This window comes from Cyprinodon tularosa, unplaced genomic scaffold, assembly GCF_016077235.1.
Source record: "Cyprinodon tularosa strain WSP-4 unplaced genomic scaffold, ASM1607723v1 ctg226, whole genome shotgun sequence".
Taxonomy (NCBI): Eukaryota; Metazoa; Chordata; class Actinopteri; order Cyprinodontiformes; family Cyprinodontidae; genus Cyprinodon; species Cyprinodon tularosa.
The window spans coordinates 541,029-563,193 of record NW_024038844.1 but is presented as its reverse complement, the minus strand read 5'-3'; the positions used below and the strand labels follow the sequence as shown (position 1 = coordinate 563,193).

General features: G+C 36.8%; 1 protein-coding gene across 1 annotated transcript in view; it reads right to left on the bottom strand.

Moving 5' to 3' along the window:
- LOC119784432 (voltage-dependent calcium channel gamma-5 subunit) overlaps positions 1-21,644 on the bottom strand; it is a 31,058-nt gene extending 9,414 nt beyond the window's left edge. The window contains exons 1-2 of the mRNA XM_038286477.1: positions 21,361-21,644; positions 2,248-2,488 (exon numbers count right to left, since the gene is read on the bottom strand). Of these exons, the coding sequence (XP_038142405.1) occupies positions 2,248-2,443 (196 nt within the window). The 5' untranslated portion in view covers positions 2,444-2,488; positions 21,361-21,644. The remainder of the gene's footprint in view (positions 1-2,247; positions 2,489-21,360) is intronic.
- Positions 21,645-22,165: the final 521 nt, after the last annotated feature.

The following is a 22,165-nucleotide window of genomic DNA, read 5'->3' as shown; positions in this document are numbered from 1 at the left end:
ACGATCCGATGCATCGATACGTCTGCAAGAGTATTGATTAATGTTTTTTTTTTTCTTCCGGTCTATTTTTATCCATTTGCTCCTGGACATAATTCTCCCTCCCGTGCTACGGTGGCGCTAAACCTATTTTGCCCTCCTACCTCACTTCCTAGTTATACTCTTACAGCAGTGTGTTGCAGTGAGCTTGACACAGACATTTTTGATTTATGCTCAATATTGAAGCGTGGTCTGCGCTTCACACTGTGGGTCTAGATAAGGCTGAGGCGGTGAGGAAGTGGGGGCAAGTTTGTCCAACGACGGACGGACATGAGGGCCAAAAAGAGCGGAGATCCAGGTGGAAAAAGGGTCCCAGTGTTCTCGCGCACCTCGCTCTTCTAGCGGGTCAAACTTCACCAGTTGTTTTCAGCAATTTCGGTCATGAAAACAAAACAAGCCAGTCTCCTGTCTGCGGCACTGTTTACGGTCAGCTACAATTTGGGAGAGGTGCAGCGGAGCATCTGTGGAGGGGGCGGGGACGTCTGGAGCCGAGGTATTGCATTGCACTCATTGCACTGATTTTGTGCAGTATTTTTTGATGCAAAGCCTTTCAGAATCTATAACGCAGGGGCATTATTATTTTTCAGTGAATGAGGTTTTAATAGGAATAGGTGGAGTGCAACTTCTCTACTTCTGTTATTTGCTTTTGTTTCTCAGAAAAAATGCATAAAGATATTACAGCTTTCATTGATTTATTTCAAATTTGAAACATTGTCTAGCCTGTAAGGTGTAAAAAAAAAAAAATGAACCAATTAATGGGAATCGTATCGTGGTGTATTCTTGAGTATCGAAAATAATCGAATCGTTGGGTCAGGAAATCGATACTGAATCGAATCGCCATGATGGATGTGATTTACACCCCTATTAGTGACTCGGACGTTTGTGATCATCCGCCGCCAGAGAGGCGTGGTCATTCACCTGTTGTCTCCTCCTGCAGATGTTCCAGCCTTAGATGTTGTTTTTAAAGTGTTCACTTTGAACACTGGGTCCTATTGATCTGAGTTTGAAAGCCATAGTTGTCAAATTTTGATCCTAATTCTGGTTTCACTTCTAATTTCTGGTTAATTAAGACTACTATTAGGAGGGTGCAGTTAGAGCAGCTGGCATAGAGGAGAAGACATCAGCTTCAAGATTTTAATTGACATTAAAAAAGTTTTTGGACCAAAAACATCATGACACTAAAGTCTCACTCTTGTCATTTCCGGATTCGACCACAGTGAGCAGTGCTTATATTTTGTTACCAACATTTCTTTTTCCAATTCTCATTTCACATCCTCTTTACCGGCTCTTCTCTTATCCTCCCTTCAGTTGGGGATAACAGGAGGGTCATTTATTGTCACACTAATAAAGGGGTATGAGCTGATCTTGAAGAGAAACTAAGAGCAACCAAAATAATGTCTCCTTTCCTAAACTGGTGTGTTCATTGCACTCTAATGCCATTTTATTCTTATCAAGCATAAAACAATGAAGCAAACAAAAGAATATTTCTCAAATAAAATGTGTTTTCACATCATTTCATTGTTGGAATATAGCATTTTTTCAATAGAAAACATAAATTCTTCCAATATAGAATAAAAGCAATAGGAATATCATATAGTACAATAACAACAAACATGTTATTGTCCATCTGGATGTATTCTGATGTGCCTTTCTTTCATATACTTTTGAATGAATGTTGATAGTTTATAATGCTTTACACAAGCACTCTTTATTAAACATTTCAAGATCTGGGAACCAGTATTTTCTTTTTGGGTTGGCCCTTGACATGGTTGTAAATTATTATTTAGCAAAAAAGAAATAAATACATAACAAAAATAATGTCAAGTTTCATACTTTTCAATTACATTTTTTAATTTCTAAATAGTACTCAAAGAGTATATATGTCACTAATTCCTGATGAGTAAAAAAAACAAAGCTGCTTTATTGATTTAGGACCATTTTTCACTAAAAACCTATAAGAATAGGCCTTTTTAAAACAAACTTGATTGTCTAAAAAGCAGCGTAATTTAATATGAGTGTACTAATCCTCAGTAGCTGTTTTGGCAGTTACCTACATACATACCACCACGTATGGTGTCTATTATCACTGGGTAAAAAAAAAAAAAAAAAAAACCTCCATCCAACATTTATATCACTTTGCACTTAAGAGATTTACTTCAGCGTTTTGCCTCATGTGCCTCGTTTTTTTGACATCACACAGTATCAACTCACCAGCTAGGAAACAAACCCTCCAGAGACCAGAGTGAAGGGACATGCGCATCTCCATGCTCTGGTTGAGAGGAAGGATGACCCCCTCTTCTAGGTAGAGCCAGTAGTCTGTGCTCACGGCGATTCCCAACAGGCCGAGGCCGCAAACAGCGAACACGCTGCTCAGCAACGTCAGCGCTTTCCTTCCGAATAAGCTCATACCAAAGCCTCAACAGCAGGAGTGCACAGCTGGCAGAAAGTGGAGCTAAGAGAAATAAAGAAATATAGTAACAAATTAGGAAAACAATACTTTAATGATCACATTAAACCTAATGCTGGTGAAGATTCTCAGTCATCCAGGTCATACTCATTCCAAAAAATTTAAAAAACAAACGTCTTCAAACTTTGAAAACACAGCCCAGTGGTTTGTTTTTTAACTTTTAAAACTTTTTGGGATTTAAACCTAATACAAACATTTTTGATTAAGCTTAATGTTTTTTTTAATTTATTAGTGATTTTTTTTTCAATACAAACAATATTAATGATTACTCCCTGAAAGAAATTATTGGTAACAACCAACATCGATCTTCATGTTATCATGTTTATCTGTTACCACAGTAATTGTCATTACAGTCATTATTTTCTCCTTATTGCAAACCAGAAATCCACAGCAAACAGAGAGAAGGCAATAAAAAGGTTATGCAACTTGGGCTTTTTCTTTTTTTCAGATGAGAAAAAGACGATTTGTTTTCTTCAACTTGCTAAATTATCTTGTTTTAAGGACAAAACTTTAAACTAATTAATACAATTATTGTGCTAAAAATAGTACAAAAGCTGGTCATGCATTCATTCACTATTAAGAAATTTAAATAATTTTTCTTTTAACCTCAAATTAATTTAATTTTACTTTAAATTATAATTGCCTTTTTTTCGTCAAAAATAAGACCAACATGTGAATGTGTCTGGATCAGCTAATGACTGTAGTCAGCATTTTCCGGAAGCTGAAGCCGGAGACTGGCAGACTCGATGAAAAGAACTGATTTCACATAAAGAGTTCTCAGTATGCTGTCACACCAAGAACACAGTGAAACCAGGAAGACGGAGGAAATGTGTGAAAGGATTTTCAACCTTACAAAACACATCTGGCTTATGATGGATCAATGCTTTGTATCACGGCTAAATATGAATCTTCGGTAGAATAAAGATGAAATATCTTCATAACTGTCATCTTAGAAATGCAAGCTAGTGTTTCGACCAACAGAAAACTCACCAGGTTCATGTGTGGTGAATATGGTCAAGAAAAAGGTTTTTTACAACATTTCTTTCTAAAAGAACACTTAAAGGTTAAAAAAGGTTGTTTATTTTATGAAAACTTCTTCAAATGTTCACAGAAAGTTTGGAAAAGTTAGATTAAACTTCTAGGGAGTTAAATTCAACTTTTTTAAATTGTCTATTTTGGTCAACATTAGATGGAGTTCAAATAACCATTCATGGTGGCAAGGCTATATATATCTTAGCCGCAGCTACAATTCTTTGTAGCACAACCACATCCCTGAAGTCACTTTTGTTGTTGATATAGAGAGGTGCGGTCTTCATAGCTCACCCGGCTAACAGAGCTAGTTCAACTTTTAGCAGTTGTCTTTTTGGAAAAACAGCTTAAACCTGCCCTGCATCCTGCCTCTCTACTCACTAGCTTACTATGTAAAGCAAACAATCAGAGTTGGCAAGTTACTTCAGAAATGTAATATATTTCATATTCCAAGTTACTTTTGTTAGAAAGTTTTTTTAAAATTATTATCATCTGTGTAAATTAATGTTATTAAATACTTTTTTGGTTACTTTCACCAAAAATATTATATCAGAAAAATGTAATGATACAAAATATTGAAAAAAACAAAAACCTTTACAAGACATGACACAGCTCTCTTTCTGTGCCTCATTTATTAGCTTTTGAGTGCTGACTCTCAATCTAAAAAAAAAGTAACATTTCCATGAAATGAAACATAACAGTAGTTTATACCATTTCTCTTTTCTTTTTTTGGTCCTGTTTTGCCAGTATAGCTCTGGGAATAGATGCTCCTAACAGATAAAAAAAAAAGAAAAAAGAAAGAAAGCCCTGTTCTCCTCTTTATTTAAGCTGTTTGCTTAAAGCTCAGAGGCGTTACCCTCCTAAGGAACTGTAAAAAAATATTACCGAAATGTTACTGTAAGGCATTATATTTCTTCAGTACTGCGTGAACATAGTATTTTAGGGTAATGTTTTACTTTTGTCATGTGTCACCCCCAAAACTCCCAACAATGTCCTTCATTAAAACTTGACTCCCCAAGATGTGGTCCTCAGACAAACTTACAGGGCTGCACAAAAACATTCCTATGGTGTAAGTGTACAACGCTGGTTGAGTTGCGAAAGCGTACGCTCAGTGGCAGGGGAGGAATAGTAGAACAGACCCAACAAGGCTGGAAACTGAACAGTACTGGAAAGACATATAGGAATGGAGGAAGCACACAACAGTGATGCACAGTTGTTGGTGGCTCTGAGAGATGACCTCAGCAACCTCCCTAAACAGAAATAAGTCAATATCACAGTGGAATACATCCAAGAAAGAGTCTCAGGTATGAGAAACTGGACAGCACCAGGCCCCGGCATGATACACGCTGAATGGCGAACCGAATGGCACACAATCCTACACTGGTACAGTCCCATCCAACTACCGGCCAATACACTCCCTCTCCACAATGTGGAAACATGGCACATGGATCAATATGTGAGCACAGCTCAGAATGGAATTGGTAAAAAAAAACAGAGGTGCCAAACATCAGCTTCTGGTAGACAGAAAACAGTTGTTTGAGTCTGAAGAATCTGAAACACTAACCTGAGCACTGTCTGGATTGATTAAAAGAAATCCTACAATTAAATGCCAAATACTTGGATCATTGAATGCTTGGAGCTATACACCAACAGGACTCTAAGTGTCTTTATTGCAAACTCAATGAGGTTGTGGAAAACCACCCTTGAGGCCAATGGCAAGATACTTGAAAGTCTCCATCAAATGTGGTCAAAGTAGGAAACACCTCTAGAGACGGATAGAGAATGACCAACCCAATGACCAAGCCAAGATCCTGTGGGACCTCCACATACAGACGGCCGAATGGTAATGCAAACCAACCAGTCATTGTGGTGGTGGACAAAATGCAGAAGAAAGCCGTTGTGGTTGACATAGCAATACCAGGTGAATGCAACATCATTCTAGAGAAACTAGAGACATACCAGGGGCTCATAGAAGAGCTGGAGAAAACCTGGAAGGTCAAGGCATCAATGGTACCAGTGGTCATTGACGCACTCGGGGCAGTGACTCCCGAACTTCAGGAGTGGTTACAGCAGATCCCTGGAAATACATCAGACATCTCGGTCCAGAAAAGTGCAGTTCTAGAAATAGCAAAGATACTGCACAGAACCCTCAAGCTCCCAGGCCTCTGGTAGAGGACCCGAACTTGGAAGAAAAAAGGGAGACCGAATGGAATAGTTATTTTTATTTTATAGATAGATAGATAGATAGATAGATAGATAGATAGATAGATAGATAGATAGATAGATAGATAGATAGATAGATAGATAGATGCAGATTGTATGCAAACCTAGAGCCAGTATGGTCAGACTTTAATAATGCTCCTCACAGTTGTTCTACCTCCAGTAAATTTAGCTATTTTGCAAGACGAACAGGCAAAATGTTCACTGACTGCATCCGCAAAATTGATTGATGCATAGTATAAATACTTGCGGATGTAAATACAGCAAAAGAAGGCTACTAACAATACAACTGTTGACAATACTTTTACAAACATTTATGTGGAAACACAAGTAATAACATTTGATGTCAGCAATGCTGTTTTTTCGTGTTGGTATTTCATAAAAAACCCTGATAAAGATCAATCACTTACACATAACAACTTTGAAACAGTTTCTAGTGGCATGAATACTTTGCAGCCCAAAGCACCTGAATTAATGTAAAAGGATTATTTAACAACATCTATTCTCGGCTGTGGAGCAATCAGGGACCATTCATGCACTTTCTCCAACTAAGAGCTCTATTTAAGGCTATCATGTTGCAATAAGATAGATGCTTTGCACTCAACAGGCCTTATTTTATGCTGCATGTACCCAAAAGGCTGTTTTAGTTTGATGGTTCAAAGAGAACACTGTAGCTGGGGCTGCATATCTTATGCTCTTCCACATACAATACATATATAGCATTATGGTAAAACTGGTCTGTACTTATATATAGCCTTTTTAAGTCAGAAGACTGGACCAAAGAGCTTTACACTACATTCAGTAATTCAACCATTCACACAAATACTGATGGACATTATAGAAAGCTACCCTGGGGCTCACTGACAGAAGCAAGGCTGCCGTACACTGGCATAGGCATCAGTTGCAATTCAGGTGAAGGACACAACGGCACCGAAAGCCAGAGCCGGGACTTGAACCGACAAACCTCTGCATGCAGGGCAAACTCCTTCATCTGACACCACTTCCTACTACGAGTATTGTCAGGAATTTCTAAATGCTACAGAATTGTTAGAATAAGGTAGATAAGATGATTGTCACTTACAGTTTACCCTGAGAATACTCCAACTCAGATAGTTCTTCATCTAAACAGTCATCTTTTTTAAGATGCCGTGTTTAGATCATGTGCATTGTAGCTGGTAATTCCTGGTAAGTCTGTTATACAGAGATGAACCCAAGAGAAGTTTGGAGGAGTTATCAAGGAACAAATCTTGCCAAAAGATTTTGTGTTCTAGCGTAGAAATTAGAATTATTTCAAAATTATTTCAAAAGTTGATGCATTCACCTATAATTAATCTTCTCCATGGTTTACTATTTACTTTTACTTCTGATGTTCACTTGTCAAATTTTCTCACAAGTTTAAAGGAATACCAAGCTTTTTTGAAAAACAAATTCTGTAAATTGTATTTTCCTTTATTTAACAAGAAACCATCTTACACATAATGACTACAAATTATACAAAACCACAAAATAGCCAATTACTGGCAGCAGGTAGGGAGAACTGACACAAACCAATGTATAAAAAAATGTTGAGGATACAAGCAGAGCACAGATTGGGTTTCTCCTTTAACTGTTAAAGCTTCCTTTATTTAGTATTTATAATCAACCATAGAACTTTTAGACCATGCTTGAAGTTTATAGGGGTCATAGAATGCAAAACCGAGTTTACATTGTCATAGATGAATAACAATAGTTCAGTGGGTGAAATGGACGTACAGAGAAGTTCAAACCCCATCGACACCTCCTTTCTGTGCAAATCTCACAATTGTAAACGTCCTCCATAAAGAAGGTTAATTCAAATGAATCCCTGGGTTGATGTAAACTTGGGGATGTTGCTTTATGTGTTTCTGGTCTGTACTTTTGTCATGCTCAGAAATGTACATACAGACCAGCCCACTGGTTCACTGGCCCAAGAACATGAATAGAGGTAGATGTAAAACACCAGTTTAGCTGTTTAGCCTACAGTTGGGTTTACTTCTACAAGAATTACAAAGCAGGCAGTTTCTCTATTGAAAATGAGCCAGAACCACTGGCGTAAAGGCTGTGTTCCAGGCTGCATGGAGATAGGGGAAATTTTTCATAGTATTCCAAAGGATCCGAGGACTCCACAGGCATGGATTATGTTTGTCTATCAGAGATCCCTGCAAAGTTTGATGCTCAGCTGTTCATTTGCTCTAAGCATTTTATCGAAGAAAGCTTTCAAAATCTTGGAAGTTTTTGCTAATCACAACTGCAAGCTGTAAGTATTATTGTGTCGCTAAGCTGTTCATGTAGCAATGCTAGCATATCTAGGGTGACCAGATCTGGGTTTCTGAAAAGGAGGACACCTTTTTTTTAGTGGGGGCAGAACCCGACCCAGTGACGCTTGTCCCACCTACCTTACTGTGCTTCCCCTTCCTGTCGGGAAGCACGGGGCCACCGGTGTCCAAGCTAACGTCACCGGGTCCGATGATATCTGATATGTGTAGACATCACAGCTTCTCATCATGCAAATCAGGGAACTTTTGAAAGGCTGATTAAAAACTGTCCGAGTATTAATTTTTGATAAAGTAGAAATAAAACCATCAAGCACTGAAATACAAACTTTTTAACATCCTAAAACTCTTGCAGAATGCACCCACTAAATACAGATTGTCTATGGAGATTATTTTATTTGGTTTAAGGATGGCTTCTTTATGTAACAAGCAATAATATGTCGATAATTTGAATTCTTTGAATTTACTCAGGCAGCCAATTATGCCCTTGACAAATTACCAAATTAAAAAGGCACTTATACATCAATAGATGATTTAAATGTAATACATTTACCATTTTTACCACATTCACATTATGGGTTTCAAGGGCAATGTCATCCTTAAAACGTCTTCAAACTTGGAAAACAAAGTCCAGTGTTTTTTTTTGTTTGTTTTTTACTTTTTTAACTCTTTTAGAATCAGCTCTTCTGAGTCTGATGCAAAGTTCATGATTTGAAAGGGGTTTTAGGTCCATTAACAGAAATATGTATAGATTAGGAAATATATAGTTACGTCAAGCATAGAGACAGATTGTACATCATAAATGTGTTGATTTCTTTTACAATAACTGCATTGGGAATTTCTTGCATCTCAGTATAAAAGCTAATTTTGTTTTAATCCTGGATTCTCTAAACTTGCTTCTCTTGTAATTATTAAAATGAGCTGCAATCTACAAAATGCCACATACCCAAAGAGATTAAAACAAAATAAAATGGAACTGGCATATTAAACAAAACAAAGATTCTATAAAATGGTTTTAGGTTTTACAACCATCGATCAAAGTGAACACACAGGGACCCACAAACATCACAATAGTAAAACCTTCATAAATTTTAATCATCTCAGTCATTGATCTGGTTTCTAAAAGACTGTGTTTGGTAACTGATCTCAGCTGGGAAAAGGGAATATTATCTCTATAAAGAAATGTTTCTCATTAAATGTTCAAAGCCACTGGGAGAAAGGCTTTAGCTCACATTGCAAAGGCTTAAAAAAAAACCCTTCTCTTGAATAAACATTAATCTGCACTTGAGTGGGAAAAAAAGACTTGCAAAATGTGTACAATGATACAACCATCAAGATATTTTGAGAGATAAAACACATTATGTCAGTGAAATGTGCCTTTTGAATGGCTCTGTAAGTTTTAAACAGCATAAAACCTTTAAATTAAAACAACCTCAAACTTAACATTGATGTCCGTCACAAATAAGCTGACACAGATCATGTCTCCTTGGGGGCCTGAGGCCATACTGATATCAAGTAAGGCTGACGTGCATAAGCCATTGCCATAGTAAAGGGCACCAAAAGTAGGCCAATGTCTTTCTTGTCTACTTTCTTAATATGTTCACAGCCCTGGGTCAACCTTAATCCAAATAATTCCCAGCAGAAATAACGTAACACATATAAAAAAAGGCATAGATTTTCCTTGGAATAGAAATTTCTGAATCGACATCTTTTGTAACCTTGCTTATTCTCAAAGATTTGAAAAGAGAATCCAGTAAAAACATAACTAACTATAATCAATAACTAAACTATGACTACTAAACTACTAAATTTCTCATAACTTTAACACTTTTAGCCATGTTTCATGTATGGGACATTTAACTGTTTAACAAATGGTTATAAATATTTATTGCACTTTTCAAAAGGGGAAAATCACACTGCAGACATCTGGCTCCCTAATTTGACATCCTAATTTAAATTTATTTAACCCTGTTCAAGGGGTTTTGTCAGTGTCACAGTGCAGATTTCTTTTGGCATGCTCATTGACCCAGTTTCTGTGGCTGTAAGAGCATGGCTGTGAGTGCAGCCCCTCTGTTGCCTCTGATGTGGACATGCCACTCACACTGCGTGAGTTGGCCCCTATTGGGGGATGTTGCATACCATAAAAGGGGAAGCCGGGGGTCAGGGGCAGCCTAATGCACAAGACACTCAGACTCAGCTGGGTGAAACTGGCAGTCCCTATTACTGGGTAGCTTGGATGTAAATGTATCCCACACTTGGAAAAGAAATTAGAATCTACAATAAAAAAAGACAACAACAAAAAACAACTAAACATCATAAAATAAAATACTAGATCATAAGTATTTGCATGAAGTGACAGCTGTGCCATTATTCTTTTTGGTAGGAAAAAAGAAACTGAAAGACTGACAGCAGGAAGTAAACAATAATTGGCTAAGTACTAACATATTTCTTGCTTCTTAAGATAAAAGACTATTTCACACATAGATTTTCAAAACCATATCTTCAAGTGGAGGAGTTCTAATCTGTGATCTTGTTCCTGTTACAGTTATTTCTCATTACACCTCAGTTTTATGTCATACTGAGCAACATAAAATAAAAATGACTGCAAAAGCCGACCCAAAAAACTGTGCACTGCTTGGACGATTACAATAAAACCTATGAATCAATGCCAAACACATGTATCCTGGAATGCCTGAAGCTGTACAAGGTAATTTTGTACATTGCAAATCGACACTGAGAGCCTTCATTGCAAATACCCTTGAGGTTGTGGAAAACCACCCTTGAGGCCAATTTGCAGCCAATTGCACAAACCTCCATCAAATTTGGAATAGACCAAGGAGACACTCTTTCCCCTCTGCTGTGCTGCATAGGCATGAACCCCATCAACCAAATGATCAACAAGGTTGGTTATAGATACCGACTTAGAAATGGGGCTAATATCAGCCATCACCTTTACACATCATCAAGCTCTGTGCTAAGAGTGTAAAAGACATTCACTGGCTGATCCACACCACCAGGATCAACAGCAGGGACATTGGAATCTCATTTGGGCTTGAGAAATGTGGTAGGTAGAGTAACAAGGAGAGGAAAGGAAGAATACCAGATGTTCAAGAGAGCTACAAGTATCTTGAGATATTGCAAACAAATATCAATACTCCTTTGTACTAATTTTGGAGAGGATAACAAAACATACAGCATTAAAGTTCAAATTGTTAATGAAGAGACACTTTTCAGTTGCCATTTGCCACTTTCTCAGTTTCTTCTGAAATTGAGAAAGTGGCAAATGGCAACCATGAAGAGGCCACAAGGATGGCAGCAATGCCCACGTTTCTGAAAACAAGTGTGGCAAGTACTGAGAAGTACTGTACGCTCAATCCCAAGAATAGGTCCAGACAATCGACAGTTAAGCCTTGCGCATAATCACATATGCTGCTGGGGTAACACGTTGGCCAAATGAAGAAATTTAGGGGCCTAACGTTAAAACATAAGAGCTACTAACCCTGTATGGTAGATTTTACCCCAAATCCAGTACCCATAGACTGTACACAGAGCACAAAGGAGAGAGGAGCCTGGTGACCATCAGAGCCATCCTCAAAGATAAAACATTCAAGCTCCAAGAGCATTTCAGAAAGATGGCCCTGAGGCATTAAATGCTGGTTTAATGTATCATACACGGAAGCAGGAAGAACTAGAACTGGACAAACTATCATGAGAGCAAAAACTTTTACGTGAAAAATCCTACCATCAGCAAATAGTGGCTGATATGACCGAATCCTACCAATGGTTAGATTGGGCCCAGCTGAAGGATAGCACAGAAGCAATGATCATGGCAGCACAGGAGCAGGCCTGAGCACCAGAGTATTGGAGGCCCAAACATCCCAGGTGCAGCTAATGCAAAGAGATCCCAGGAACAATCCACCATCTCACACCAGGATGTACAAACTGAAGACCCCAGGTCAAAATGGAAGTCACTGCCCATAGTGGTGGAAAATGACACAACTAGGATCCTTTGGGAGTTCCAAATACAATTAGGCAAAAGACTAATTGCCATCTAAAATTGTTAAGCATAAGATAAGCAGAAGAGGACAACCATATTCATCGATGTGGCCATTCCAAATGAAGGAAACATCAGGAAAAAAGAACATGAAAAATTGGAGGGGGCTCTGGAAAGAACTAGATAGGGCCTGGAAGGCGAAAGTAAACATCAGACATTTCAGTTTAGAACAGTACTAGGAACAGCTAAAATATTGCCAGGAACCTTCAACACATATTCTATAAATATAAATATATACCTCCATGCATTAACACCCTACATACCAAGATTCTATATATTGCCTCTTGAATGGAATTTCACTGCTGCTGCTGCTTATACTTAATGTACACAATTAGTGACTGACATAGAACCCTCAAAAACAGTAGGTGGATGGAATGAAGTAAATAAGTAAAAGAAGAGGTCAGAAAAAATGTGAGTTATAGTTCAGTAAGACTATAATTTCAATATTCAGCAGCAGTATCACGAATACAGATTTTCCTGATTATTATGCAGCCCACTTAGCAATGTTTAGTGAACCAGCCTCAGTGAGTCTTTTAATTTTTAAATCTCTGCATGATTGATTAATCCCCTTTGTAGCATTTAAATTTGTCTCAGGTATGAGCCCAGTCTGACTCAGATTGTTAAGGAAAGTGGATCCACATACTAGATGAGAAGCTTAATCTCCTTTGCTATGACAACCCATTAAGGCTCCTCTTACCTCAAACTTCCTTCACAAGCAAAGGTCACTTCCCCATGGAATCAGTGTTTAATGTATCTTTAGGCTATTTGTGATTTGCTACTCAGTTACCTTTGTGATTTCTCAACTGCACATTTGGCCAAAGGCGGAGTGGAACCAATGATTCTTCTGATTGATAATCAACTTGGCATTTTAGAAAGCTTTCACAGGAAAAACTGGATTTTTGATGTTGGCACTGAATTCTGACCCCTGATGGTGACTGGTGACAGCTCTTGTCTGGACCTTTATCTGGTTTTATTTATCATAGCAAGTAAGGGATCTAAACTGACAAAATCAGACAGTCTTGATAACAGATTAAAGGAAATTTTACTCTATATCACAAATTTTTTAGTCTGCACAAAGACCAGTGTCTTACTGGAATTAAAGCCCCTGGATATAGCAAATCACTAAGGCCTGTATTAGGAAATGAAGAATTTACAATGCTTAAAAGGAACTCTGGGTTGCTTCCCTGCCAGAAAAAGCTCAGGTTTAACAGTTCAGAACACATTTGTATAAAAAAAATTTCCTCTACCATCTTCCTGTTCTCGTCTCCTGTCTGCCTCTTTTAGCTGGGGTGCTAAAGCAAATTGTTTGGGAACCCATGCGGCTAAGAACCTGGATTTAAAGGTCACCTGCTGGATAAACCTCTCAAGACTAATGCTGTTGATGGAAGGTTTTTAAGTACAATGACTCACCATAATAAATTCATTATATCTCCCCAGGGCTTGTATTTTGCTTAACTCAAGGGTCTTAAATGTTTTCCAGGCCAAGGACCCCCCAACTGATGTCAAGATTGAGCGGGGACCCCCTATTTTTATATTCTGTATGAAATTGTGTCACTCTCTTACAGATGGAGTCATTAATGAAAGTAATTTCGCCGTGAGAATATTAAATTAAAGATTATGTGAACGAAACGGTGCCCAGCTTGAAAGAGCTCCTGTGTGTTGCTAAATGTGTGCATTGATGACTTAAAGACATCTTCTGCCTCTATTTATCTGTTTACTACAGTGTGTTGAGTTCATGTTAATGTGTATTCAAAGAAATTTCAATTAGTGGAAAAAAAATTGCAGGGAGGGAATATAAAAAGAAAAGTCTAATCAACCCAAACTTTCGCAACCCCCAATGCAGTACCTCCGCAGACCCCCCAGGGGTCACGGACCACCTGTTGAAGACCTCCAGCTTAACTCTTAATAAAAACAATTGCTTATTTTCTGTTTTCCTCACATATCCTGCTTATAGAGACTTTGCAATAAGAGGTTTTTTCTTATTGGACTTTACTAAGTTCTATGGCTGAGCTGTTTTGTTCTTCATGTTTGCTCAGAGTTCTTGTTGGTGTCTTCGAAGGGAAGATGTAAGTATGGTCCTGTTGAGGAACCAATAAGGATTGGTAATCAGTCCTACATTTATCTTTACCTATAGGGGTTAAATTCAGTTTATCCCTAATGCTACAAGATTGCACAAAAACAGATTTTTTTTTTTAAACATAATTGACTGTTAGATATTATTAAACTTTCAATGCTGGTAATTCAGTTAAGTTCCATAAAATTGAATACCATAAATATTTTAACAATGCAGATGTTCATGATGATGCTTTATGGTTTAGAAGGGTTAACATCCACTCTTAGGTTGGACAAACTGGAAAAGCCTAGAGGAAATCATAGGCCTATTCATTTATTGCCTAAACTTAGCATTTTTTGTAGGTTTGAGTAAGAGTAGCTAATCTTGATACATCAGTTTGTTTTTTCAGTCCCACCATATTTCTAAAGTATTTTCCTTGATGTTGCCTCAGGATTTACCTTAGAAAATGAGAATATGGTCAAAAGCGATTCTAAATGATTTTCACCTTCCATAGTTTATCACTTAGACTTCTATAAACAATATGAACAAGGATTACATATTAAATTATTCAATGTATGCCCACGACAAAATTCTTGCTTAAGTTAATATACAATCACTGAAAAAAAATTTAGCAACTACTTTTGGCATTTACCTAATCATGTTAAGTTACTTTAACACAATTGTTTTATGTCCTACCCTGCTAACATGAAACAATAGTGGTAAAGTAACTCAATATGATTTAGTAAATGCCAAAAAACAATAGCATTATTTTATTCAGACATCCATTAATCTGACTTCCTTTGAGGGACCTATCCAAACCTCCAGTATTTCTTGCAGTCAGTCATTGATATATCTCTTTACAGAATTGGACATTCTTGCTCAAATCAATTTCACTTGCACTTATTCTGGACAAACATTTTTTCAAAAGTCGGTGAACAGTAAACAATGTATTTTATCAAGATTTAATGTCATAAAAGTTGAAGAATAAATAGCTTTGTTAATTTTATAAATAAAGCTTAGCTATTTCTGATCAATAGAGAACCAACTGACTGAATTATAAAAAGTTCACAAACAACTAAGTGTCACATGCATATTGCATTCTAGAATTTAAAAGTATCAAAAAATACAACATTTTCCAAACCAAAAAGGAACCCTTAAGTGCAAAGGTATTCTAAATTGGTTTTGTTTTCAGATGACAAAGTAGGCTTCTTTTGCACAGTTTAGCCTTAATGACTGCTCTGAGTGCATTGTTCTATCAGCAAATGGCAAGTTTTAGAGTCTGTATAGTCTGGCTAATGATTATTCGATATCTAAATAAGTTCTTTCTTGTCTAGATAATGAGGTGATTGGAATTTTTTCCCCCGATTAACTGTTTTTGCCCTCAGGGAGAGTTTGTGACAAGGCTTGAAATTTGTGAACACAGACATCCTCTCCATCCAAACTAATCCAATCTAAACATCATTTATTTTGAAAAGAGGCATGAAAGAAATATCAATTTCAAGTTCAGTAAAACTTGTACAGACATATCTCAATGGCATGCAGGTCCAGTTGCAGCAAACCGGTTCTGCCTTTCAGTTCAATGTGCAGCTTTGTGGTGATACGTCATAAATCTCAAAGTTTGATGGTATGATGTGAAAATGTTTGGACGGAGGATTATCTTTTAGTGGTTCTTCTTTAACTGTAGCAGGTGCTTTTTGTTCTCAATTGATTCCAATGAATGTGTTCTAAGAAAAAACAGAACTGAATGGAATAACAAATTATACATTTGGTGCACTGAATGGTTCCACCAGAAACCAATCACCTCAAGTATATAAAGAACCTGATTCCAATTTTCTCATTATCTTTCAGCATGGCTTTCTTCCATCAGACAGTTAACAAGCTACAATAATTTCTCAGTGGACTAATTTTGGAGATGCCTTAGCCAACCCCCAAGGGTATGCCTTCCCAGAATATGAGAGTACATGCTGTAATTTAAGATAGATCTCTGCTGCAGGCAAAGCATCTTACAACATCTCATCTGGTAAAGAACAGTGAGAGAGAGAGAGATGGTGGAGGCGCAAGTTCAAGCTGTCAAGGCACCAAATGAAGTGGAAGTTATGTGTCACACTTTCACATCTTCTTAACATTAAAAATCGCATAACTCGTGTAAGATTCTGAGTGGTTCTCTTATTTGCATATTAAAGCCTAAATGGCTAACAGCATGAAATAGTTCCAGAGGCGCTTCTTGACACTGAAAGTGTCTCTTCATTAACAATTTGAACTTCAGTGCTTTATGTTTTGTTATCCTCTCCAAAATTAGTACAAAGGAGTATTGATATTTGTATGCATTATCTCAAAAAAATCTAAAAATAATTTGGATAATTAGTTATGATCAAAGTAGGTTTCAAATGGCCTCTGTATGGCTAAAGGGCATTTAAAACATGCTCTGTCTCTAAGCCCAATTCCTGTTTAATTACTACATAAAAAAGTCCTTCAGTGGTCACATGTTGTTTACTGGCAAAAATATGTTTTACTTAATGGGAAAAGGTTCGCTCTAACACTTGCAGACAAGTCTTTTAAAGTGATGTTTAAAAGGGAACATATTAAATGACTGTTGCATAAAAACAATGACCCAGAGCAATCGTCCTAACCTCCATTTCCCCGTGTTTGTGGTGAGAACAAGTCTGTCGTTTGTAGGAGCTTGACATGTCCCTGTCGCCAGGCAACGCAGTACAGAGAAGCCTCCAAATTAGTTAAGCATGAATGGACAGATGAGCAAGTCCAAAAAACAAGGCTTTTGGTTTGGCAGTGTATATTACATTCTGGAGATGGGATGGTGCAATACAGGAAAAAGACAAAATTACATAAATATAGCTCATCTCAAGTTCATGCAGGAATCATAAGAAGAATTGATTGTATGTAACTGCAAGTCAAAGAAAAAGATAATATCGTTAGAGAACTTCTGGTTAGATTGAATTTCATAGACCTAGATTCTGTGTATGTATCAACTCGTGTTGAGAGTAGCAAGATATATAAACATGTATTATTCTAAATGATTAAAAAAAACAACTGAAATCCCTAAGTATGGATTATGAATATCGGAAATGATTAAAAGAAAAAATCCTGGACACTGTTAACTTTGAGATGGAAACATGGAGAAACAACACTGTGGAAACCAGACATTAATTTGGGAAAATGAACAGACAATAGGACTTCAAAGCTGAATCACAATATAACCGATCCCATTTATTATGACGGTTTTACAAAAATATTCTGAAGTATGGAAAAACATAACAGCATACTAGCATACCTCTTAAACCCATTTCTAAATCCCAGTTTTTTTGTAAAGCTTGAGCACTCAAAACTGATTCAACTGATTGTTTTTTTTTACTGTAAGGAGTTAAACATCAATGATTTAATAAGGGTATATTTATGCTGTTGGAGAGAAAAGGCATATTTCTTATTTTGGTAAAAATTGAACCCAAACCAATCAGGATATGATGGTTTCCTTATCATCAGCAAACGAATAAGTACAAGCCTAATACGTTCTTTACATAATTTCTGTGTAATGTAAACAATTGAAAGGGATAGTTTTTAGTAAAGCATTTATTATCCATGTTTGTGTGTGTACTTGGATTCAGATTTATTTTTCGAAAATGTTAAAGATTCAAATCAGTTTTTTAACCTCCTGGTTTTTTTTTGCTTCGTATCTTAAAATTGTCTCTATAAAAACTGCAAGTAATTATTAGTGGTCTTTGATCAGTTTCTATTTGAGATTTATCATCTGCTGTGTTTTTAATTCCAACAGTTTTAAGTATCTATTCTGAACCTGTTAAATAACTTTGTTAATAGCCAGGGTGATTAATTGAAAAAAAAAAAAATCAAATCATCGAATTTTCTGTTTAATAAAAAAATCAGGATTTTTTTTTTTCCACCAATGCACTCCTAGGGCTTCCATAGTGCAGAGTGGCATCAGTTAATCACTTTCTGTTTTCAGATGTCTGCTCATAAATGCTAAAGTAGTTCAGTGCAACTAGCTGCAAACATACAGAGTGTTTTATTTCCATTGTTTGCTGTGAAACATGATTGCTTTACAAGCATGTTTACACATTCATTGCCTTTTAAATTAAGGACAGATCTCAGAGGAAATTATTGAAGTAAAAGGAATTTCTGAAAGTAATGTGTGTCTTTTGTCATTTTTTATGATAAAACTTAAGGGGGAAATAATTGATCAATTAGATTTAGAAGGAAAACATTTGAGATTGAATTTTCAAGCCACATCGCCCAGTCCTTTAGCATATATTATGTTTCTTTCAAACAAAGAAACACCAGATTTATTTTTAACATTCCATAGCTACAGAGCATCCTGTGCCCAAACTAAAAAATACTGCTCCTCTGCTGTGGATAGCCTCGCTGAACCTTTGATATTCCTAATAAACTACATTTTTGCCTAAGTTACTCTACAAAGTTTTTAGCATGGCTTGTCTTTGTAGACAATACTAGAAGGCCAAGCTTGGATCATCACTTACTGGTCAGCTATCCTAAACGGCCTGGGAATATCATTTTTACTTTATATCTCCTGAAGTACTTACCATATCACAGGAGTTCTAAATGTCCAGCTGCAGTTCACTGTTATCCTTTTTAACCATCATTGTTTCAGTGGGCTGCTGTTAGGTATGGGAGGGGCTGAGTACCTGTGTGTCCTCAGCACTGCTGCACACTTTGGAGGATGGAAACATTCAGTTTATTGATTTTGATGCAAATGAGTGTCCTAAAAACCCTGGTTAGGAGTAAGATAACATAACATCTAGTGTGAAAGAGACTTTCTTTTAAAACAGGATTTCAGTACTTTAAAAAAAAAATCTGTTCAGCTATTTGGAGGAGCTCATGGTTATTATTTGCATCTCATTTTGGCAAACACAATTATTAGCTCAGTTAGCAATGCAAGAACAGTAGTATTCTTCTAAGGGTAACTCTTTTTTTTAACTCTATTATAGGGCTGGGTGATATCTACAAGCTGTGGAACCTGCTTGGAAAACAAGCACGCAGGCTGTGCTAATGCACCATCTTTATATACAATAACACACAAAATGTTGCAGCTGTTGGCATTACACAATAAGCTAGGTCATCAGTTGTCTTTTACTCCTGGAAAAAAAAAAGTGACAGACTGATGTTACTCTAAACAGTGGAGCTATTTTAGCTGCTTAAAGACACAAAAGGGTAAAGCGAAGAAAACTTCTACTTCATAAAGCATATCTTCTTCTGTCCCTTTCCCCGTAGCCTGAATGAAACGTGGACATATTTGACCTGTTATAGGAAATCTCTTTATTTATTCTCTCTACAGCCTCTGACCTATTCTATACAATCTTACTGATGCTGAAAGTCCCAACATCTTATTAAAAATGTTGCCGTTCTAATGAGCAGCCAATGATCAGGGCTGAACAAGCTGATAGTGACCTGTTTGCAGTCCTTGGGTGATGACTTAGTGCTTCATTTCAAGTGCTGTCACCATACTAAAATTTCAAAAAAAATGATCTGGATACCCAGGAAAATATTTCATACACTATATCCTTTTTTGATACCATTAGGATAAAAAAAATGACCAATTATCAAAAGAAATCGTCTACATGGATAATGCTTTCTCTATAGAATCACAGAAGCCAGTTGAATAGGTGTGATAATAAATACAACATAAATGAACTTTTGAAGTGTAAATAATTCATAAATCTAAAATTAACAATAGCAAAAATATCCAAACGACATTCATCTTTAGTATTGATACCATACCAAATTAGTATTGTTGTCCATATACACCATTTGACTATTGATACTTTGCCGAGTATCTGTATTACTGACAACCCTATTCCCTATTTAGAAAAACTTTACTTTATAAATGAGTATAAGGACATAAAACAAGCTATTACTTAAACCAAGTAGGTTTACTAGACAATGTTCAAATGTGGGCCTTATATTTGTTGTAGAACAATGGTATTTGTATTTTCCAACATTTTCTTGGGGCTGCCTAAACTGTTAGCAGTGCTGACACCTGTGAACAATGCTGGTGTGATATCAAAAAGACACAAGCGAGGAGGTGGTGTAGACAAGAAATATGTTTAAAACAACAAGGCAGGTAGGACTTGTGCTGAATAACCACTGTGTGCATTTGATGCTAAAAATGTAAACTCTTAGAAACAAGGAAGGATCTCCAAGATGCTTTTTGATAAAGTAAAAAAAAAAAAAAAAGTTAAGTTTACAGTGATTTAGGCAGCTCCAACGCCTAAAATTATATGAACTAAATAACCCTTCCACTGATATATATTGTATGCTAGAAGATTTATTTTTGATTTTTCAAAATAGTACCAGTTGGAATTTCCATTAGTGTAATGCTAAGACTTTGGAATAATTGGCAAGTACAAACAGCCATTTCCAAAAAATTTTATATATAAAAAATGTGATAGTTTAACCCAAGTCAGTCTGGTAAAAATAAAAAATAAAAAAAATTATTAATGCTTGTTTCTTTTTGCAAACAAAAGAACGTTCTCTTAAATCTGACAAGAATATTATATTTTATAGCAGAACAGGTGCAGAAACTCATAAATGCAAATTTATATACTTTTCAGTAATTCCATATTAATTAGTTCATAAAAGGAATCACTCCATTTAATTGGCTAATTTGTTGAAAGTGTAATCGCTGTCCATGGTGCTGAATCCACCTCACAAGTCATCAACCAGTCATAACAACACGTAGCCTGGTGGAGATAAGCGTATTTTAACACCTTTCATCTCCTTGTACGTTCTTTGTGTTAAAGAAATATATATTTTTTTTATCAGAGTAAATGTGGATCATAGTATTTACTTTTTCCTAAATTCTCTCTCAACTCACTTTAAAAGACCTTTTAGAACAATGTTTGGTTTTTCAAACAGCTTAAATCGTTATTAACTATTAGAAATGAGTGTTTAGTTTTCTTTATATCTAATGCTCTTAATATTCTCCTAATGAAAAAGGTGACGACTGATTGGTTTAAGGTTAAATGAGGTACTGTTATAGACTTTTACAAAACATCTTCTTTGCCAGAGTTTATTCCAGAAGTCAGAAATATTTATAAGTCGATTAACAGTAGTAGCATGAACATCCTTTTGTGTTGTTTACCGTAAGAAAGACAGTCTGGGTCTAATGAGACGAAACTGTAAACAATGGAAAAACTACATTTACTCAAGTGAAATTATTTACCTTCGTAAAGCAAATTGGTTGAGAAAAGAAACAATTTCCCCTCTTCTATATTCCGTCCTCTCTTTGTGTTGACTGGTCCGCTTTATCTCGGCTTAGAACGGCTGTGCAAGCTCGCGCTCTGCTTCCCTTTTTACTGTCCAAGGCAGAACTGAGCGCGCGGCGCGATGCGCGGCACGTGGCAACAGGCTGCGCTCTTCCTCTCCCCACAGGTGCGCGTGAGAGCGCGGAGGGTTGCTGTGTGTGGATGATGCTGCTGGATAGGATGGTCGAGAGTTCAAAAACAACACCGTCGGTAAGAAGTGAAGGTTTGAGGAAGGAAGGAAGGAAGGAAGGAAGGAAGGAAGGAAGGAAGGAAGGAAGGAAGGAAGGAAGGAAGGAAGGAAGGAAGGAAGGAAGGAAGGAAGGAAGGAAGGAAGGAAGGAAGATTTAAAACCATAGCTTCATCATAACATTTGGTCATATGTTGTGAGCAACTATAGTCTAACTCTTGCTGAAAAGCGGCATTTCATTGTGTCTCAGATGAATCAACACAACAGGTCATAAGCAGAGGGTGAGTATGGAAGCTGTCATCAGCTTCCTCTGACTTGGCATTTTACACCACCACTCACTGACCTGATTGGAATGCAATCAGGCCTAAATTCTTCTTCCAGTTAAGCATCTCATCTGCTTGGAGTGTTATTTCCTCCATCACTTTCAAGTGGGCTATTTTTACCTTCACTTAAAAAAAGAACTGAAATAAATTCACACTCCTTTAAGTGAAACACGAGCTGTAAGCACAGATATGTCATGCAAATCTGAATCTTTT